Consider the following 16,513-nt stretch of genomic DNA (forward strand, 5'->3'; position numbering starts at 1 on the left):
ATATCTTTTGGCTCTGCAGCAAGTCATATCTGGAATCTCCCAAGCAACATATATCAATACAAGCTCCATCAGTGAACACATTTAAAGGAGGATTTCGTGATCCTAGCATCCTCTTTTTATGACATTTTTCAGTAGATATCCACGAAAAAAGCTTATTTTCAAAATTTCAGTTGATTCCGATTTTGCGTTTGCGAGTTATGCATGATTATGTGTATTACATAGACAATGTGTTGTAATTTCATTCTGGTGCACCAGAACGAAATTCAAATTTGGCGATATTTTTGCTAAACTAATTAATCTGCAAGAAAGACTTTGTAAATAAAAATTATGTAGCAAGACGTTTCCAGTGATCAAAGAATCTTAACTTTTTTTGAGAAAAGTAGGGGGATGAGGCTGTGGATCACGAAATGCCCCTTTAAGTCATGTCTCAATGTGTTTACGCAGTATTTTCAGTTTTAATATTGTTGTTCCTTTTTATCTTTTAGATTATTCATAGTGTTAGTGTATTTATTGCTATCATAGTGTAAAGCACCTAGAGGAATGTGCATTAGATACTATATGAAGATATTATTGTTATTATGTATGTTCATGTATCATCATGTTTCTTTGTAATCCATAGCAACCAGTTGGTATACTAGAGAGACTTGGTCCTACCAATGTGAGCATAGTGTGTAATGGGAATGATACATTGGATATCTTAGTAGAAAACATGGGCAGAATTAACTATGGAAAATACATCAATGACTTCAAGGTACGAGTATTAACAAAATGGGTGCACTTAATAGAAAATACTTGCTATAGGATTCGGCAAGGTCCTTCAGCTGTGTCTGACTGATCTCCTGATTATCGCGAAAAAAACATAGGTCACACATTGCTACGCAGCTTGATTGGTGAATAAGGTGCCGATTAGATATTGATGTGATTCAATTAGGCAATCAGAACCCTACTTCTGTGTATACGATATAAACAGCACCATTTTGGCAGACCGCTGTAGAACCTTGCAGAAAATTATAAATATTACTTAAAGGGTTGGGTAAGGGACTGTTATTTGCGAACTAATATCAACAAAATATGAAAGTTAGATAATTTTCACACTTTTACTAACTCATAAATGTGAATCCAATTAGCTGGGCACTAATTTCCAAGTATGTCTTAATCATGCAGACTATTATGTAACATGCATGTGAACCTTAATTTCAGTGTGTGACAGTATCAATGGTTTAATTCAGAATTAAGAACTTTTTGCTGATTAACCATAAAATATTGGGGGTAGGGCATATCCTGGTTGTGATTGTTATTCTAGATGTAGCATGGTATGGGTACTGTGTGTACATATTGATCTTCACCTCTAAATTATACTAAATGGCTTATATGGTATCTTGGGCCACCGTGGTCTACAACTTTCTGTCAAGTTTGGTGATGTAGTCGCATAATTTAAATCCATAGCTTGTGGATTTATATTGATTTAATCAAAGTTTTTGTTTTCTTTCCAGGGCCTTGTCAGTAATGTGACACTTAATGGAATCGTCTTACAGCCTTGGATGATATATTCACTGGATTTGGACAGATTAATACCAAAAGCATCGTTACCAAGGCAACGTGTGACCAATCAGCAAGCTGGTCAGCAGCAGGTGCCTACATTTTATGTCGGTAGCCTACCAGAGATTACTATACCACAGGATACATATTTAAAAATATCTGCAAAACAGTGGTCTAAGGTAAGCATATAATTAAGCCTGCAGTGGGGTAACTAGGAGGAGACTGGAACCCTCTGAAATTATTGTTGGGTGGAATTTGGATAAAAAATAAAAAACGATATACTTAACCCTATTCTATTACACCCCATCAATTTCGTGCCATATGGCACGAAATGGCTTGATGTGCATGTAAAAAAAAATATTTACACAAATAAGGCCTTATCTTTTGAACAGTTTTGATAATTTATCACATCTCTATAAACAAAAAACCTTTTTTCCTAATATTACTACCATTTACACATCATAAAATGGTTTAAAATTTTTAGGCCAAATTTTGCCCTAAAAATAGCCCAAAATTGTCCATAAACTTTTTAAATATATTCCAAAGTAAATCGGATTTCTTTTTATTATAATTATGTAAAAACACTGCAGTTTATTTAAAACTGCATGAAAATGCCACATTAATGTACTCATACACTTCAAAAATGTAAATCAAAATATTTTTGTCATCATATTTGGCTATAAGCTCATTAATTATTCATGAGCTAAGTTGCATAAAATTTACATAATTAATTATTAAACTTGTTTTTCTAAAAGCTTGAAGTCCAAGCTTGCCAATGGTATGCCACTTCTTGGTTTTTATCCAACCGATAACACCGCAACGCAGTAGTTAATTAGAGGTTAATAACTCAAGCATCGGTTATTTGGAGGCATTGTGAAAAATCTAAACATTTTGCCTTTGGAACCGAGGAATATTCCGAGGTCCAAAGCAAAATGTTTAGATTTTTCACAATGCCCGATATATTACTCTGATGCAAAGTTATTAACCTCATTCATAACTCGCTCACTTTCATCTCTTCACTTCCCTACAAAATATCATACAATTTTCCTCAAAAAATAAAAAATTTTACGTTTTTTTCAGGCTAAAATAGGATGACCAATAACAGAAGCGCGTATCACAATCTGTGCAAATATGGTAGCTCACAATCCAAATACCGTGACCAGCGCTCTCGCAATTTGTTCGACGCACAACACGTTTTTGCCAAATAAATAAAAATGATTGGATTGCACGCATCGCGTTTATTAATGAGGTTATAAATATGATACCTCCACACCACTCAAATATACCATTTTTGTGGAGTAATAGAATAGGGTTAATGCAAAATAAGTCCTTTTTGGATCTTGTTTCCCCTCCAATCAGGGAAAATGTCTTAATAACTGGGATTTGGCCCTTGCTTGGAACAATCAGGCTGGTAATATGTTTGTCACCAGTGTTCGAAATAGGGCAGGCCTTGGGCTATAACAGGCCACTAATACGTAGGCCTGTGGAATTTTGTAACGAAAGTCAGACTCGATGGTGACTTCAACAAAAACCCATGTCATAACTTGTTATTGACCTGATTTGTGAATCTGAAGTCTTACATAGAGCCACAAATGTGGACAAAACTTTACCATTATGAGTTTTGGCCAGTGAAAATTGATGAGGGCTTATAGATTTCAAAACCAAGGGCCCCAATGGCTGTTGCAGATTACTAACATTGTTGGCATCATGTGATGAAGTTGGAAGTTTATTGCATGAATCATATCCAAAAATCTCCTCAGTATTACTCACTACCCATTGAAACTCAACAGACATAAAGAGAGATTGACAACCCTTAGGATTGATGGTGAATTGTCTTAGCCAGTGCCAAAAGAAAATGACATGTACAGTAAAATGAAGAAGAAGGAACTTGCAAGAACATTATTTTGTAATTTTCATATTTTTTGCCAGTCTTGGTTGAATTTTGTTCTATAATGCTGCATTAAATGTGTTTTTTTGCATTTGAAAAGAAAGACTCTACCTACCAGCTGCTATGTAATTTGAACTACACTAAAAGCCATAAAATGGCAACTTTGTGAATTCATTGTGATATATTATCCTTGTCTAACTGCAATATTTATATGATCTTTTATTATTCCCAGGGCCAGGCATACATAAATGGATTCAACCTTGGTCGTTACTGGCCCACAAAAGGCCCACAGATAACCCTATATGTACCAGGTCCCATCTTGAAGCCTAGTCCAGCTAACAATACCTTGGTGCTATTTGAATTGGAATATACAACATGTGGTGATCCTGATGCTAGTGAGCCATGCATGGTAGAATTCATCGATAGGCCTATCATAAATGCCACCATACCATCGGAACAGAAAACAGTAAGACCAGAAGATGGTGAAGAAATCATCAACTATTGTGACTTTATAACTAATTTTGTGCTTGAAAATTTATGGGCATTTGCAATTGTAACTGTTACTATGCCCTCTATGCTTTGGGCTATATTTTGAAATTAAGCTGACTCAGGTCAAGAGTACTTTTTGATATTCACAAATTGTGGTAAAGGGTGTGTTGAATCTTTGTTTCTTATGGGGATCAAATTCAAATGAACTAGAGGTAACAATGGCTCCCACTCATATTTTGACATATGTATCAAAAACTGAAATATTTTTTATATTAATGTTGAAATAGGAATGAAACGGTTGAATTCCCTCAAATGTAAAGCGCATAAATCTGCCTACAAAGACGCTATAAGCGCTAAAATCTGTGCAATCAATTCCATATGTTACTTTTCATGCAGTTGCATGTTTGAGTTTGAAAAGATCTGCAAAGGGTCAAAAGCTGACTTTCATGCAAGTGTCAGATTAGTATGCAAAGGCTTCACAAAAAGTAACACAACTCTTACCAATATGCCTATAGCTTAGGAACTATTTACCGTATTCACAATATTTTAAAATATAAAGAAAGGTGGTTTATGTACACGCATACTGATTCCCCATTTGCCCACTTTGTTCAATATTAACAACGCTGCAGTATTTTCAAAGAAAAAAATCCAAATTTGATAGTTACATTGATCAATGGTTATTAAACGCAAGCATTGTGACATGTAAAACCTGCCATTATCTTCGAGCTGAATTTAAATCAATACAGTGTACTGGAGCTTTTAAACCTGGGTCTTTTATGTATAAAGATACTGCTGTTTTAATAATATTGAGCAAAATTGGACGAATGAGGTATCAAAATAGGTATATACATATACCACTTTTTTCTGTATTAAAATATTGTAAATACTTTTAATACTTCCAAAGCTAAATGTGAAGTCTTTTGAACATTTTGATATATGATTTGTCCTTTTGAAACATCTCTACAAATGACACAAAACTTTCACGGGGCTGGCCCCTATACTATTATATGGTTTTATGATATTTCAAAGAGGGAAAGGGATACAGACAGACATAAAGAGATAGGGGAGGGGGTGTGTGTGTATGTGTAAGATGTGTCAGTCTCTTACGTTTTTGTATATTTTGATTTACTTATACGAAAATGGTACCGCTATAAAGTTTTATTTGTTGACATGTATTGGACCATAGACTCTGAAGACAGAGTCCATGATTGGACTCTTCAAGTTCACAGGTTAAATTGAAATGTGAATGTTATGAAGTTTTTGGACTACAATCAAAGCCAGAAACTTCCCATGGCCAGTGATTGGTTAACATTGTGTTATTAGGACAGTTCTTTCCCTGCATTAACCAATCACATGCCATGGAGAGTTTGAATGGATGTTTTTTATCATTATAAAGGCAGCCTTTTATAGTAATTTTCAAGGATCTCTGCTTGAAGATAAAAATGACAAAGTAGTGGTGTCTTTGACCTGATTAGTTCATTGGGAGCATATTAAAAAGCTTAATCAAATGTGGGTGCTAATATTAGAAGGGACACTAATAAGGTTGAACACTATACTTTCAAGGTTGTTACAATACATTTTAGCTATGGTGACACCTTGTGACATCATGCTAGATAAATTCCATTCACTGTTGGAAGAGGTTCGTGGATGTAAATACAACTAGCAAATAAATTGGCAATCAATAAAGCATTGATTTGCTTGGTATTGACAGGATACCTATTTCATCAAACCACTCTAATACCACTTCTCAGGTGTCAGCGAAACTGGAACAGATAATCGTTCATTTTTATATAGAAATAGAATGAAGTAGAACTTCCAGTGCTTATTATATTCCAGGAGGAATATTATAGCGGGCACATTATGTATTATAGCATTCATGTATTGTAAACATTGTAACTCAGAGGCATCATTAGCTACATGTAGGACAGGCCCATTTTGATCAATTGAATTCAAACTTGATTTATAAATTACCGTAATACTAAAGCAAAATGGGGTGATGAGAAGAAGACCAGTGAGGCATATGTAATACCGCACCCCTAAGATAATATAAATTACAATATGAAACAAAAACAAGCATACATGCAAGGTTTGATATAATTTTGAAACAACATGCGATTCAACCAAAAAAAAAGGTGCCCCAAGGATTACATTTGTAGTCCGATATACACTGATTCTTAAGGCAGTAGGAGGGGAGCATGACCTAGCTGTGTTTACACTCAAATATTGAGGAACATAAAGCCGACACAGAAGAGGAATGGTATGGGTAAAGGAGATCCAAAGGTTTAATATAATTTCTACCCAATAACTTCAGATAAGGGATACAATATGGAAAATGTATTTCATATGATTACATGTAGGTGCTTTGCCCAACTTTGTGTACGCCATTCTATATCAGTCCACAATGTTATGAGTATGACTTATTACTATTTAAATTAAGGATAATTTAAAACCATATTTATTTTAGGAATGTTGAATTTTATTTTCTGCCATTCATACAAAGTCGTGTTGTATTATAGAAATATGAAGACATAATCCAAAGTATAGACCTATGGCCATGTGTCATGAAGTGGGCTTCCTTGCATTTTCAGTAAATTTCAAGGATCACACATAATTTTGCATTGAAACACTCATAATTTACAAACTATACACCCTATCATAGCAAATATTAACATTTTCTTCAAGGAAACTTATAGTCTTTCTAAACTGGCAACTAAATGCCAGTAGGGGCTAGTCTAAGCAGGTGCAAATTCAAACGTGCATGAAAAATTGTCAAAAATTAGCAGCTCTTCAAAACTATGAAACATCTAAGCATAGCACCTATTCAAAAACAATCATAGTGTGAAGTAGGGGCAATGGCCCACATACGCAATGATATATTACAAAATTTACCATCAAATGCTATGATAATTTTTATAATTTACTATTTTAGTTTTTAATTAATTGATTGATTACTCAAAACAGTGTTATCAAAAACACCAAAGTATTATATTTGGTTTTAAAGTAGAGCACATTTGATTAGCTTTATAAACGTATCTGAACAGTATCTTACTTGACAGGCTTTATTTATGGTTCTAAATGTATAAAAACCTAGGGTTTCAAATGAATGAAAATGTGACAGGATTGAAACAGACTAATGCGACTCTATTGAGTACCCAGTTCATCACACATGGCCACATGTGCGAGGTTTGTGCAGAAACCCTTCTCTATTTATATACATGCATGATTTTTGTTGATCAGTACTATGTGTCTTGATTTCAAATCTTTCTTTTGAAAATCAAACTTCTATTTTCTATAAAGCATGTTTTAGTGCAAACATTATTGTGTACCTAATTTGCTTATTTGACTTGATCATTAAGAAAAGGAATAATGATGGCAGTGTTTTTAGATAAAAGTTTGAGCTATCAACTTTTAAAGCATCAAGTCTTCCATTTTATTTGCAAATGTTTTATTTGGGTTCAAAAATGAAATATTTAGTGCAACAGAACATAACATCTTGGAGCTGTGAAAATCATTTTGTAGCTGCAGAAGGGAAATTTATCATGTCAGGCACCCAAATATGAACATTTTCAACTCAAATTGGGAGTATTTGCAAAATATATTTTGTTATTCAGTATGAAAATTAAATATTTGCGCTACTGGAATGTTGGACTAGTGTCTGAGAGACAGGTGAAGCAGCCCTTGCTGAAATAGGGGTTTCCAGTTTAGTTACTGGTACACTCAAGGAGAAAGCTCCTGTTGCTATGGTCGATATACATTTGTAGAGGCCCCAATTGTTTTAAAAAAATTTATTTATAACATTCGGCCGAAGCCAGGCTAAGCCCAATAGTGCTCAGAGGCTACTAAATTCAAGGGATGCCATCCAGATATAATGGGAAAGTGATATGGGAAAAGGTCAGATTTTAGATGCAGGATGAAAATCGGAGCACCCGGAGAAAAACCTGCGAGGACGAGCATGGATCTTCAACCAAACTCACATGTGGCAACACGGGGAATTGAACCCCGGCCACAGTGGTGAGAAGCGAGTGAGAAGACCACTACACTAACCTGCCCTTTTCCATTTGAAGACCACTCTCTATGGAAGCTGACCTTTATAATCTTCCACACAGGGAGTGTGAATTTCAAATGGAGTTACCTGAATAAAATGGGTGACTCCATTTGAAATCTACACCCCCTGAGTGGGAGATTACGGTCATGTCTTCCATAGGGGATGTATGCATTTCAACTGGAATAGCCCCACAGATGAGAAAATATACAGACCATCCACCAACAGGCATAGTCCTTGTGCTTTATATGCTGTGAATTCTCATATATTTACGAGGGCCGATCACACGTATCTAACAAATCACACAGGTGTTGTGTGACTACGCTTACATGATAGTGTGTTGCATGTATTGGTGTTTAGCTGTATGTGCATACCAGTTTTGTCTCTCACACTTGGACCTCATTAATGGATGATGCTGGGACTTTGCCTGTTGGTAATTGGTCTGTATATTATCTCATCTGTGAATAGCCCATTGACCACAAAGTGTACAACTTGCATCTTGGGTGGTACAATTTTGTACTAGAGGTGTCAAGGCAAATCAGGTAAAAAGGATGATATAAAATGGAAGGTTATTTGCAGTGTCATATATGGGATCCACAACTTTACCCCCTAACATTTTTTTAAATATATCGAACAATATTTTACGAAATGAAAAAATGTAAGGTAAGGTATTTTTTTTACACATGTGGACTAATTTAAAGCATCATGCATCATTGTGTGCATTCACAACAATCATTACATAAAAAAGGGGCAATTTTAAAAGTTGCATCATCAGAGTTCATAGGAGTCAACTCTCAAACAATACAATAGGCCAGTCCTATTCATGTATTAAAACCTGACTGCTATGGACTCAGTGCAACTTTTAAAATACCCTCTTTTGTATATAATGAATGAATCAAGTGACTGAATACAATGATGTGTGACAATATAAAATGGTCCACATGCAGAAAACAATTAAAGCTATACATACCTTTTTATATTTCGTAAAATATTTTATGATTTATTTCCAAAAGCATTAGGGGGATGTATAAGTTGTAGATCCTATAAATGCAATTAGTGCATCATAAACATAACAATTTACTACAATGGTAGCCAGGGAAAATGTGGAGAAACAAAGTGACTTTGCAATGTAAACCGGAAAGGTTTGTATGTGTTCTCTTTGTGTCAAGGAACAAAAACATTTGCACAATAAATTAGTTACATATGAAAGTGATCTCATGTGTTTATTTGGTGTTCTCAAAATACATTTGTGAATATCATTGGTCATAAGTTTTTGCAAGTTGACTGTATGGACTTTCCTTTTGAATTTTTCTGTTCTGCATTCTGCGCTCCTTCATTAAAACACTCTTACGTACACACTTTATCAAATGTGTCAACATTGAAAATAGCATATTCTCAATTTCCTGATACATTTTCTGCTATGCCATTTATATCATCATGATTTCCCATACTGATGACTATCAGCTTCCTATAAACCATCTCTAAATAACTTGTGCAGTGACTTTGCCAAGGGGGGTGATTTGTCAAGAAGGGGTAGTGACAATGGCAAAAATGGATCTGTACCCCAAAATTCGATAGCATTGCCATTTCAGTAATACAAAGGGAGTATTCATAGGTATGTTCATTAGTATGAGAAAAGCGATGATGACTTAAGTGAAGTAATCATAGTTAGTGTATAAATACAACAGGTAGTGGTATCGGTACCTAATTGGTAAGTCAGTATTCCCCTTTCTTCTTTTGACGCATGATACCATACAATATGGAATATTAATCTTCATTCCCCCACCCCATGGCTCACAAGTGTAATTATTATTTTCATCTGCTTGCATTTCCCGCTTGAATTCTTTTCTTTTTGAGTTTACAATTAATAAGGCTTTATGCCGTATTCAAGTACTTTCCCACCCCCTATCATGGGGAATGTGGGGGAAATGACATTTATGTTTCCGACCCCTGGGAACCACTTTAGGCATTACATGCTCCACTACATGTATGTAATCCCGTTTACAATCCCACCAGTGCCCCACATTTCCCAGGATAAGTGGTGAGGAAGTACTTGAATAGAGCATTATATGCAGGGGAAACATGGTGTTTGTACTTTGAAGGAAGTTTCGGTACAATTATGGAATACGCTCCACACTGAGAACCATAAGGGAGTGATGCCTCGTTGTAAATAATATAAAAATTGCACACACAGCTAGGGTACGCTGTATAACATAATTAAACATGTGTATAACATAATTATGCCTAAGTTTTGATATGTTTTTACTGAAGCAATTAAAAACTAGTACAGTTTCCATAAAACTTTTGCCTGCCTTATTTTGTTTTACAGCAAGTTTCTGGCAGATCTTTCATCATAGATTATGAGCACAACACGTTCCTCAAAGATGGCCAACCATTCCGTTACATCTCTGGGAGCATTCATTATGCAAGAGTACACCCTGCGTATTGGCAAGATAGACTGAATAAGATGTATGCTGCAGGACTCAATGCTATACAAATGTAAGTAGGGGTAGTAATTTTCTTCGAAGGGGAGGTCATGAATATGTCAGTGACTGGAGCTAATTTTTATGACCTCCCTATTATGGGCTGAAAATCTCACATATCCTAAACAATTTATTCCCAGAAGATCAAGAAACATGTCCGCTTTTTGAAAAGAAGTTAAAGGAAGTGCACAAATTTTGATTTTAACTGTAAAGGTTGCGCAAATTGTAACGGTTGCGCACTAAAACTTTGATAGTCACAAGCCTTGATAATTTTATGGCCCCCTATTTTTGGTGTAAAAATTATGACCCCCCTATTTTTGGTATAAAAAATGTATGATCCCCTAGTATATTCATGACCCATATCCATCAAGAGAAAATCTTAATTGTTCAATTTTTTTTCCTCACCAGATATGTTCCCTGGAATCTGCATGAACCAACCCAAGGCAAATACAACTTTGGCGGCATAGCAAACTTGACTCAATTTCTGACATTGGCTAATAAGACTGGCTTGTTGGTTATTGCCAGACTTGGACCCTACATATGTGCTAATTGGGATATGGTGAGTTGGTAACATTTTCAACTCACACACACACAAACAAACACACCCCTGCACATGCAAACATGTACTCACATGACTGTATGTTTTCAGAGCAAATAATGGATGGTGTAAATGGCTACGTAAGTGTGTGTACAATGTGTAGTAAATTGCTATACTGTGAGCGTTTTTCTTGTGGATAATTCCTTACACATCTTGTTCCATTCATTCAGGGTGGTCTACCATCATGGTTGCTACGTTTAAACCCATCAATGCAACTTAGAACAGCAGATCCAAGTAAGTCAATAAATGAACAAAATTGTAAACTTTGAAATTAAAAATCCTGTTGCTTTACAATGCAAATTTTCATTGACATCAATCATTCAAGTTTTGTTAGCCTGTGGAGATGATATGAATGGTTGGTCTGTCATCGCATCTAGATCTCTCATGTTTATGTTGGATAAAAAGTCAGTCTTAGGAACTCTGTTAATTGTTTTTCTTTTTGTCCACTTTGGAAAGTCACCTCTAGAGGTGGATATACCACTGTGTACCTGGAGCATTCACAAATTGTTCATGCTTCTTAAGAATATAAAGTCAATATTTTGATTTGCCTTTTATCCATTATTATGATAGGTAGGAATGTCAATGGATAGATGCCTGCAAAAGACATTTGTGACCTGATACCACAAAATCAGTGTAAAGTCGCAAGGGTTAGTCACTCAAAAACGCCTCCACTACTGCGTTGGTGTTCACTCGCCTATTAAAGCCACTAAGTATGTCTGTATGTCCTTTGTGAATGGGGGCATAATGGGCCATTCACGAAGGATAATACTACTGGCTTGTACAGGTGGCGGCAAATAAAGAACATCAACTTAGTCAGACCAAATATCTCGAACTACCAACTCAACAAAATGAGTATATAAAGTCATGGCAACTTTATGCTGAGTTCGTGGTAGCAGGTCACATTTATATATATTTGTTCCAATTTGTTTTTAATTCTGGAGTATATACTTGTATGTAAATGGATCCAAAATATCCTTGCTGATTTCTTTATTTTGTTCCCAACATTTCAATGTTTAGCTTACACAGATCCAGTGGACAATTGGTTGAATGTTTTACTACCAAAGATAAAACCTTTTTTATACAAAAATGGTGGACCTATCATCACTGTGCAGGTAAATGTATTTTAACTGTAAATTTAGAGCAGGAAAAAGTGATGTAAGTTTTGACTCACCTGTTTATAACAATCCCTCTTTCTGTGTTAGTTAAAGTTATACTCTTCAAAACTGACATATATTTTGTACTTTTGTAGATAGAAAATGAGTATGGTAGCTACCCGGCATGTGACCATGATTACATGAGTCATTTACAGCATGTGTTCCACTCTATTCTTGGGGATGATGTAGTGTATTTCACTACAGATGGACCAGCTGATAAGAATCTAAGGTGTGGGTCAATACACGATGCTTATGCTACAGTTGACTTTGGCTCAGGTAAGTACAGGTATTAGCTAGCAATTTAGAGTATCTTCTTAATTGATACAATTTGCTGAAAAGGCCATCATTCTGTATCAGTAAATGTCCAATAGATGTATTATAATTATATCTGGCCATTGGTAAGAAAATTTGTAATTTCATTGTATAAATTTGCAATTTATTGCAGGATGATTAAAGTGAAAACCATTAATATAATTAAGAGCCTGATTGCTTGTTTATGCCTGGAGCAAAGCCAAGGGAAATAATGATTATGACCAAAAATAAAATTCTATTAATGAACCCTATTCATACATACCCAACATTTGGTGATTGTTATTCATCGGAACAATAACAAAAAAAAAAATTTAACATTCTTAAAAATGTACTTTGCTATTTCAAGTGACAATCAGAGATTATCTGTGTACAATATTTGTCTAGCTGCTCCACCAAATCATCAACAGTCATAGAGGGGCCAGTTTGGTCATGATATCTCATATCTATTTCATAAACATTGCAAATGTGTAATTGCTATCCCCAGCATTAACTGTTCACATTACATGCATATGTTAATCAAATAAGACTTTTATCCTACTTTCAATTTGTTTGTCAGCTTTCACATTTGTCTATGTTTCAATTAACACATCTGTGCTTGTTTCAAAAATGCAAAAATCACAAACTTTATTGTGTTCATGTGTAGTGAATTGCTGATATAGTCTGTCTTGTCTCAAGTTGAGAATTATGCCATGTTGGATTATGCAGTGGCAGTTTCGAATCGCACACACTTTCCGCTAACCTATAAATCCTGCAGGCGTATATACACATGTAGAAGAGTGATGTGTCTGTATGTTAGGGATGCAACCGCATAAATGCACTCTAAACAGCTCTCAACTTGAGACAAGACACAGTATAGTCCAGTATCTTGTTTATTATCACATTGTTTAGGACTGTGTCTCTTCCATTCACAGACATCAATATATCACAGGTGGGTATGTACCGCGATTAACATTCATTTGACAATAATACCGTAAATGTTTGCCTAATGGCGCTATGGGCTCCCTTGACATAACTGGAATTTTAGACACAAACTAAAAGTGCCCTCTGATAAAAATCCCACCAGCAAATAAGGGCACGTACCTTTAATTCTTGCTGGGATTTTTAAAGGAGTTCAGGGGCGCCATTAGGCGAACGTTTACGGTATGCAGACATCTTCACCAAGCATCACTTGTAACAAATAAATCATATTCCTATCACATCTCATTATCATTTCATAGGACAAAATGCATCAGCTCACTTTGCAACACAGAGGAAATTTGCACCCAATGGTCCAAATGTGAGTACAAGGGTATACATTAATGGAGATGGGCAATGGGGTTATTCCAGATGAAATCAATACACCCCATATGGAAGGTGTGACCTTAGTCTCCTACACAAAGTTTATACTTGTTAATCTTTGTAAATATTTTTTTTAATTGCAAGTGTGGAGAAAATGTGGTTTGGCTGCATGCCCCCTTTGAATCCTCTAATACATAAGAAATGAGTTCCACAAGAAACTGGATTAATTTAATTGCAGCTGGATATTATTTGAAGTACGCTTATGGTGGTATTCAATACAAATTGTATGCTATTATTTTACTGATTTAGGTAAATTCAGAATACTACCCTGGCTGGTTTGACCATTGGGGCGAACCACATAACATGATAGACAAAGCGATAATAGCAAAGAGTTTGGATGAGATGTTGAAGCTTGGAGCATCAGTTAATATGTAAGTAAATGTATTTGTTCGAATTTAATTTTGACATGACTTCAAATACATTAATATCTTCTGTAGATAGCAAATGCCACATTGCTATCTTCTGTAGATAGCAAATGCAACATTGCTATCTTCAGTAGATAGCAAATGCCACATTGCTATCTTCAGTAGATAGGAAATGCAACATTGCTATCTTCAGTAGATAGCAAATGCCACATTGCTAACTTCAGTAGATAGCAAATGCAACATTCCTATCTTCAGTAGATAGCAAATACCACATTGCTATCTTTTGTAGATAGCAAATGCAACATTGCTATCTACTGAAGATCTTCAGTAGATAGCAAAGTTATTTAAGTATTATTTTGTAATATTAATATCAGTATCTCAATTGTAAATTATTTGCATTTTGTATATTGTTACTAATTTATTTCAAAATGTTTTCTCTTTATTATATTATTCATGTGTATTGAGATGAAAATAAACTGAACTGAACTGAACTGAAATTCCACATTGCTAGCAAATGCAACATAGCTATCTTCAGTAGATATCAAATGCAACATAGCTATCTTCACTAGATATCAAATGCAACATTGCTATATTCAGTAGATAGCAAATGCCACATTGTTATCTTCAGTAGATATCAAATGCCACATTGTTATCTTCAGTAGATAGCATATGCAACATTGCTATCTTCAGTAGATAGGAAATGCAACATTGCTATCTTCAGTAGATAGCAAATGCCACGTTGTTATCTTCAGTAGATATCAAATGCCACATTGTTATCTTCAGTAGATATCAAATGCAACATTGTTATCTTCAGCAGATAAGATAACAAATACCACATTCCTATCTTAAGTAGATAGGAAATGCAACATTGCTATCTTCAGTAGATAGCAAATGCCACATTGCTATCTTCAGTAGATAGCAAATGCCACATTGCTATTTTCAATAGATAGCAAATGCAACATTGATATCTTCAGTAGATAGCAAATGCAACATTGATATATTCAGTAGATAGCAAATGCCACATTGCTATCTTCAGTAGATAGCAAATGCCACATTGCTATCTTCAGTAGATAGCAAATGCCACATTGCTATTTTCAATAGATAGCAAATGCAACATTGATATCTTCAGTAGATAGCAAATGCAACATTGATATATTCAGTAGATAGCAAATGCCACATTCCTATCTTCAGTAGATAGGAAATTCAACATTGCTATCTTCAGTAGATAGCAAATGCCACATTGCTATCTTTTGTAGATAGCAAATGCAACATTGTTATCTTCAGTAGATAATAAATGCCACATTAGATAGCAAATACCACATTGCTATCTTCAGTAGATAGGAAATGCAACATTGCTATCTTCAGTAGATAGCAAATGCCACATTGCTATCTTCAGTAGATAGCAAATGCAACATTGCTATCTTCAGTAGATAGCAAATGCCACATTGCTATCTTCAGTAGATAGCAAATGCCACATTGCTATCTTTTGTAGATAGCAAATGCAACATTGCTATCTTCAGTAGATAGCAAATGTTACATTGGTATTTTTAATAGATTGCAATCGTAATATTGGTATCACCAGAAGATGGCAATTTGAAAACAATGCCACATTGCTGTTGTCGTAAGGTAAAAGGTGCCACCAAACCATCTCCTATGGGAACCAAATACCAATTACTATCTTCTGCAGATAATACATGTCACAGAAATACTTTCTGTAGAAAGCAAATGCCACATTGTTGCCTTTGGAAATAGCAAATGTCACATTAATAATAATAATAATAAGTGGGATTTATAAAAGCGCTACTTACATTGAAAACACAACCCCAAAGGCGCTTACATATGAAAAAAAATAAGAAACAGAAGAACATAGCTAAAATATTAAACTACAAAAAAGCATATAAGAACACACCCATAAATTACATATTAAAGTCATTACATATTATAATACAGTTTTAAGAAAATATATAAATGATAAAAACATCATGTCCAGCACATATAATAACAAAAATTAATGACACTTCATAATAAAACATGTTTGAAATACACCATAATCTATACAACAGTGTTCAGCAACAAATATTAAAAAAAAAAACAGTGAATGTACTCAAAGATTAAAAAGATATGTCTTCAATGAGTTCTTGAAGCATTGCACAGATGTGGCACGTCTGACAGACTCAGGTAGACTGTTCCATTCATACGGCGCCGCTGATGGAAAAAGCTCTTTTTCCGTACCCAGATTTAGCGGATCGAGGCGCTCATGGAATCTGAAGAAGTCCCTTGGAGCTCGATCTTAAAGTCCGCGAGT

The 16,513-nt window shown here is 35.0% G+C and overlaps 1 protein-coding gene across 1 annotated transcript in view; it reads left to right on the forward strand.

Annotated features, from left to right (window-relative positions):
* Positions 1-16,513, forward strand: part of LOC140151475 (uncharacterized) — a 47,494-nt gene that overhangs the window by 19,034 nt on the left and 11,947 nt on the right. Inside the window, exons 12-21 of the mRNA XM_072173828.1 lie at positions 620-751; positions 1,494-1,718; positions 3,660-3,893; positions 10,288-10,457; positions 10,850-11,000; positions 11,210-11,273; positions 12,057-12,151; positions 12,289-12,469; positions 13,723-13,781; positions 14,093-14,214. Of these exons, the coding sequence (XP_072029929.1) occupies positions 620-751; positions 1,494-1,718; positions 3,660-3,893; positions 10,288-10,457; positions 10,850-11,000; positions 11,210-11,273; positions 12,057-12,151; positions 12,289-12,469; positions 13,723-13,781; positions 14,093-14,214 (1,433 nt within the window). The remainder of the gene's footprint in view (positions 1-619; positions 752-1,493; positions 1,719-3,659; positions 3,894-10,287; positions 10,458-10,849; positions 11,001-11,209; positions 11,274-12,056; positions 12,152-12,288; positions 12,470-13,722; positions 13,782-14,092; positions 14,215-16,513) is intronic.

The sequence above is a fragment of the Amphiura filiformis genome, chromosome 4 (assembly GCF_039555335.1).
Source record: "Amphiura filiformis chromosome 4, Afil_fr2py, whole genome shotgun sequence".
Lineage (NCBI taxonomy): Eukaryota > Metazoa > Echinodermata > Ophiuroidea > Amphilepidida > Amphiuridae > Amphiura > Amphiura filiformis.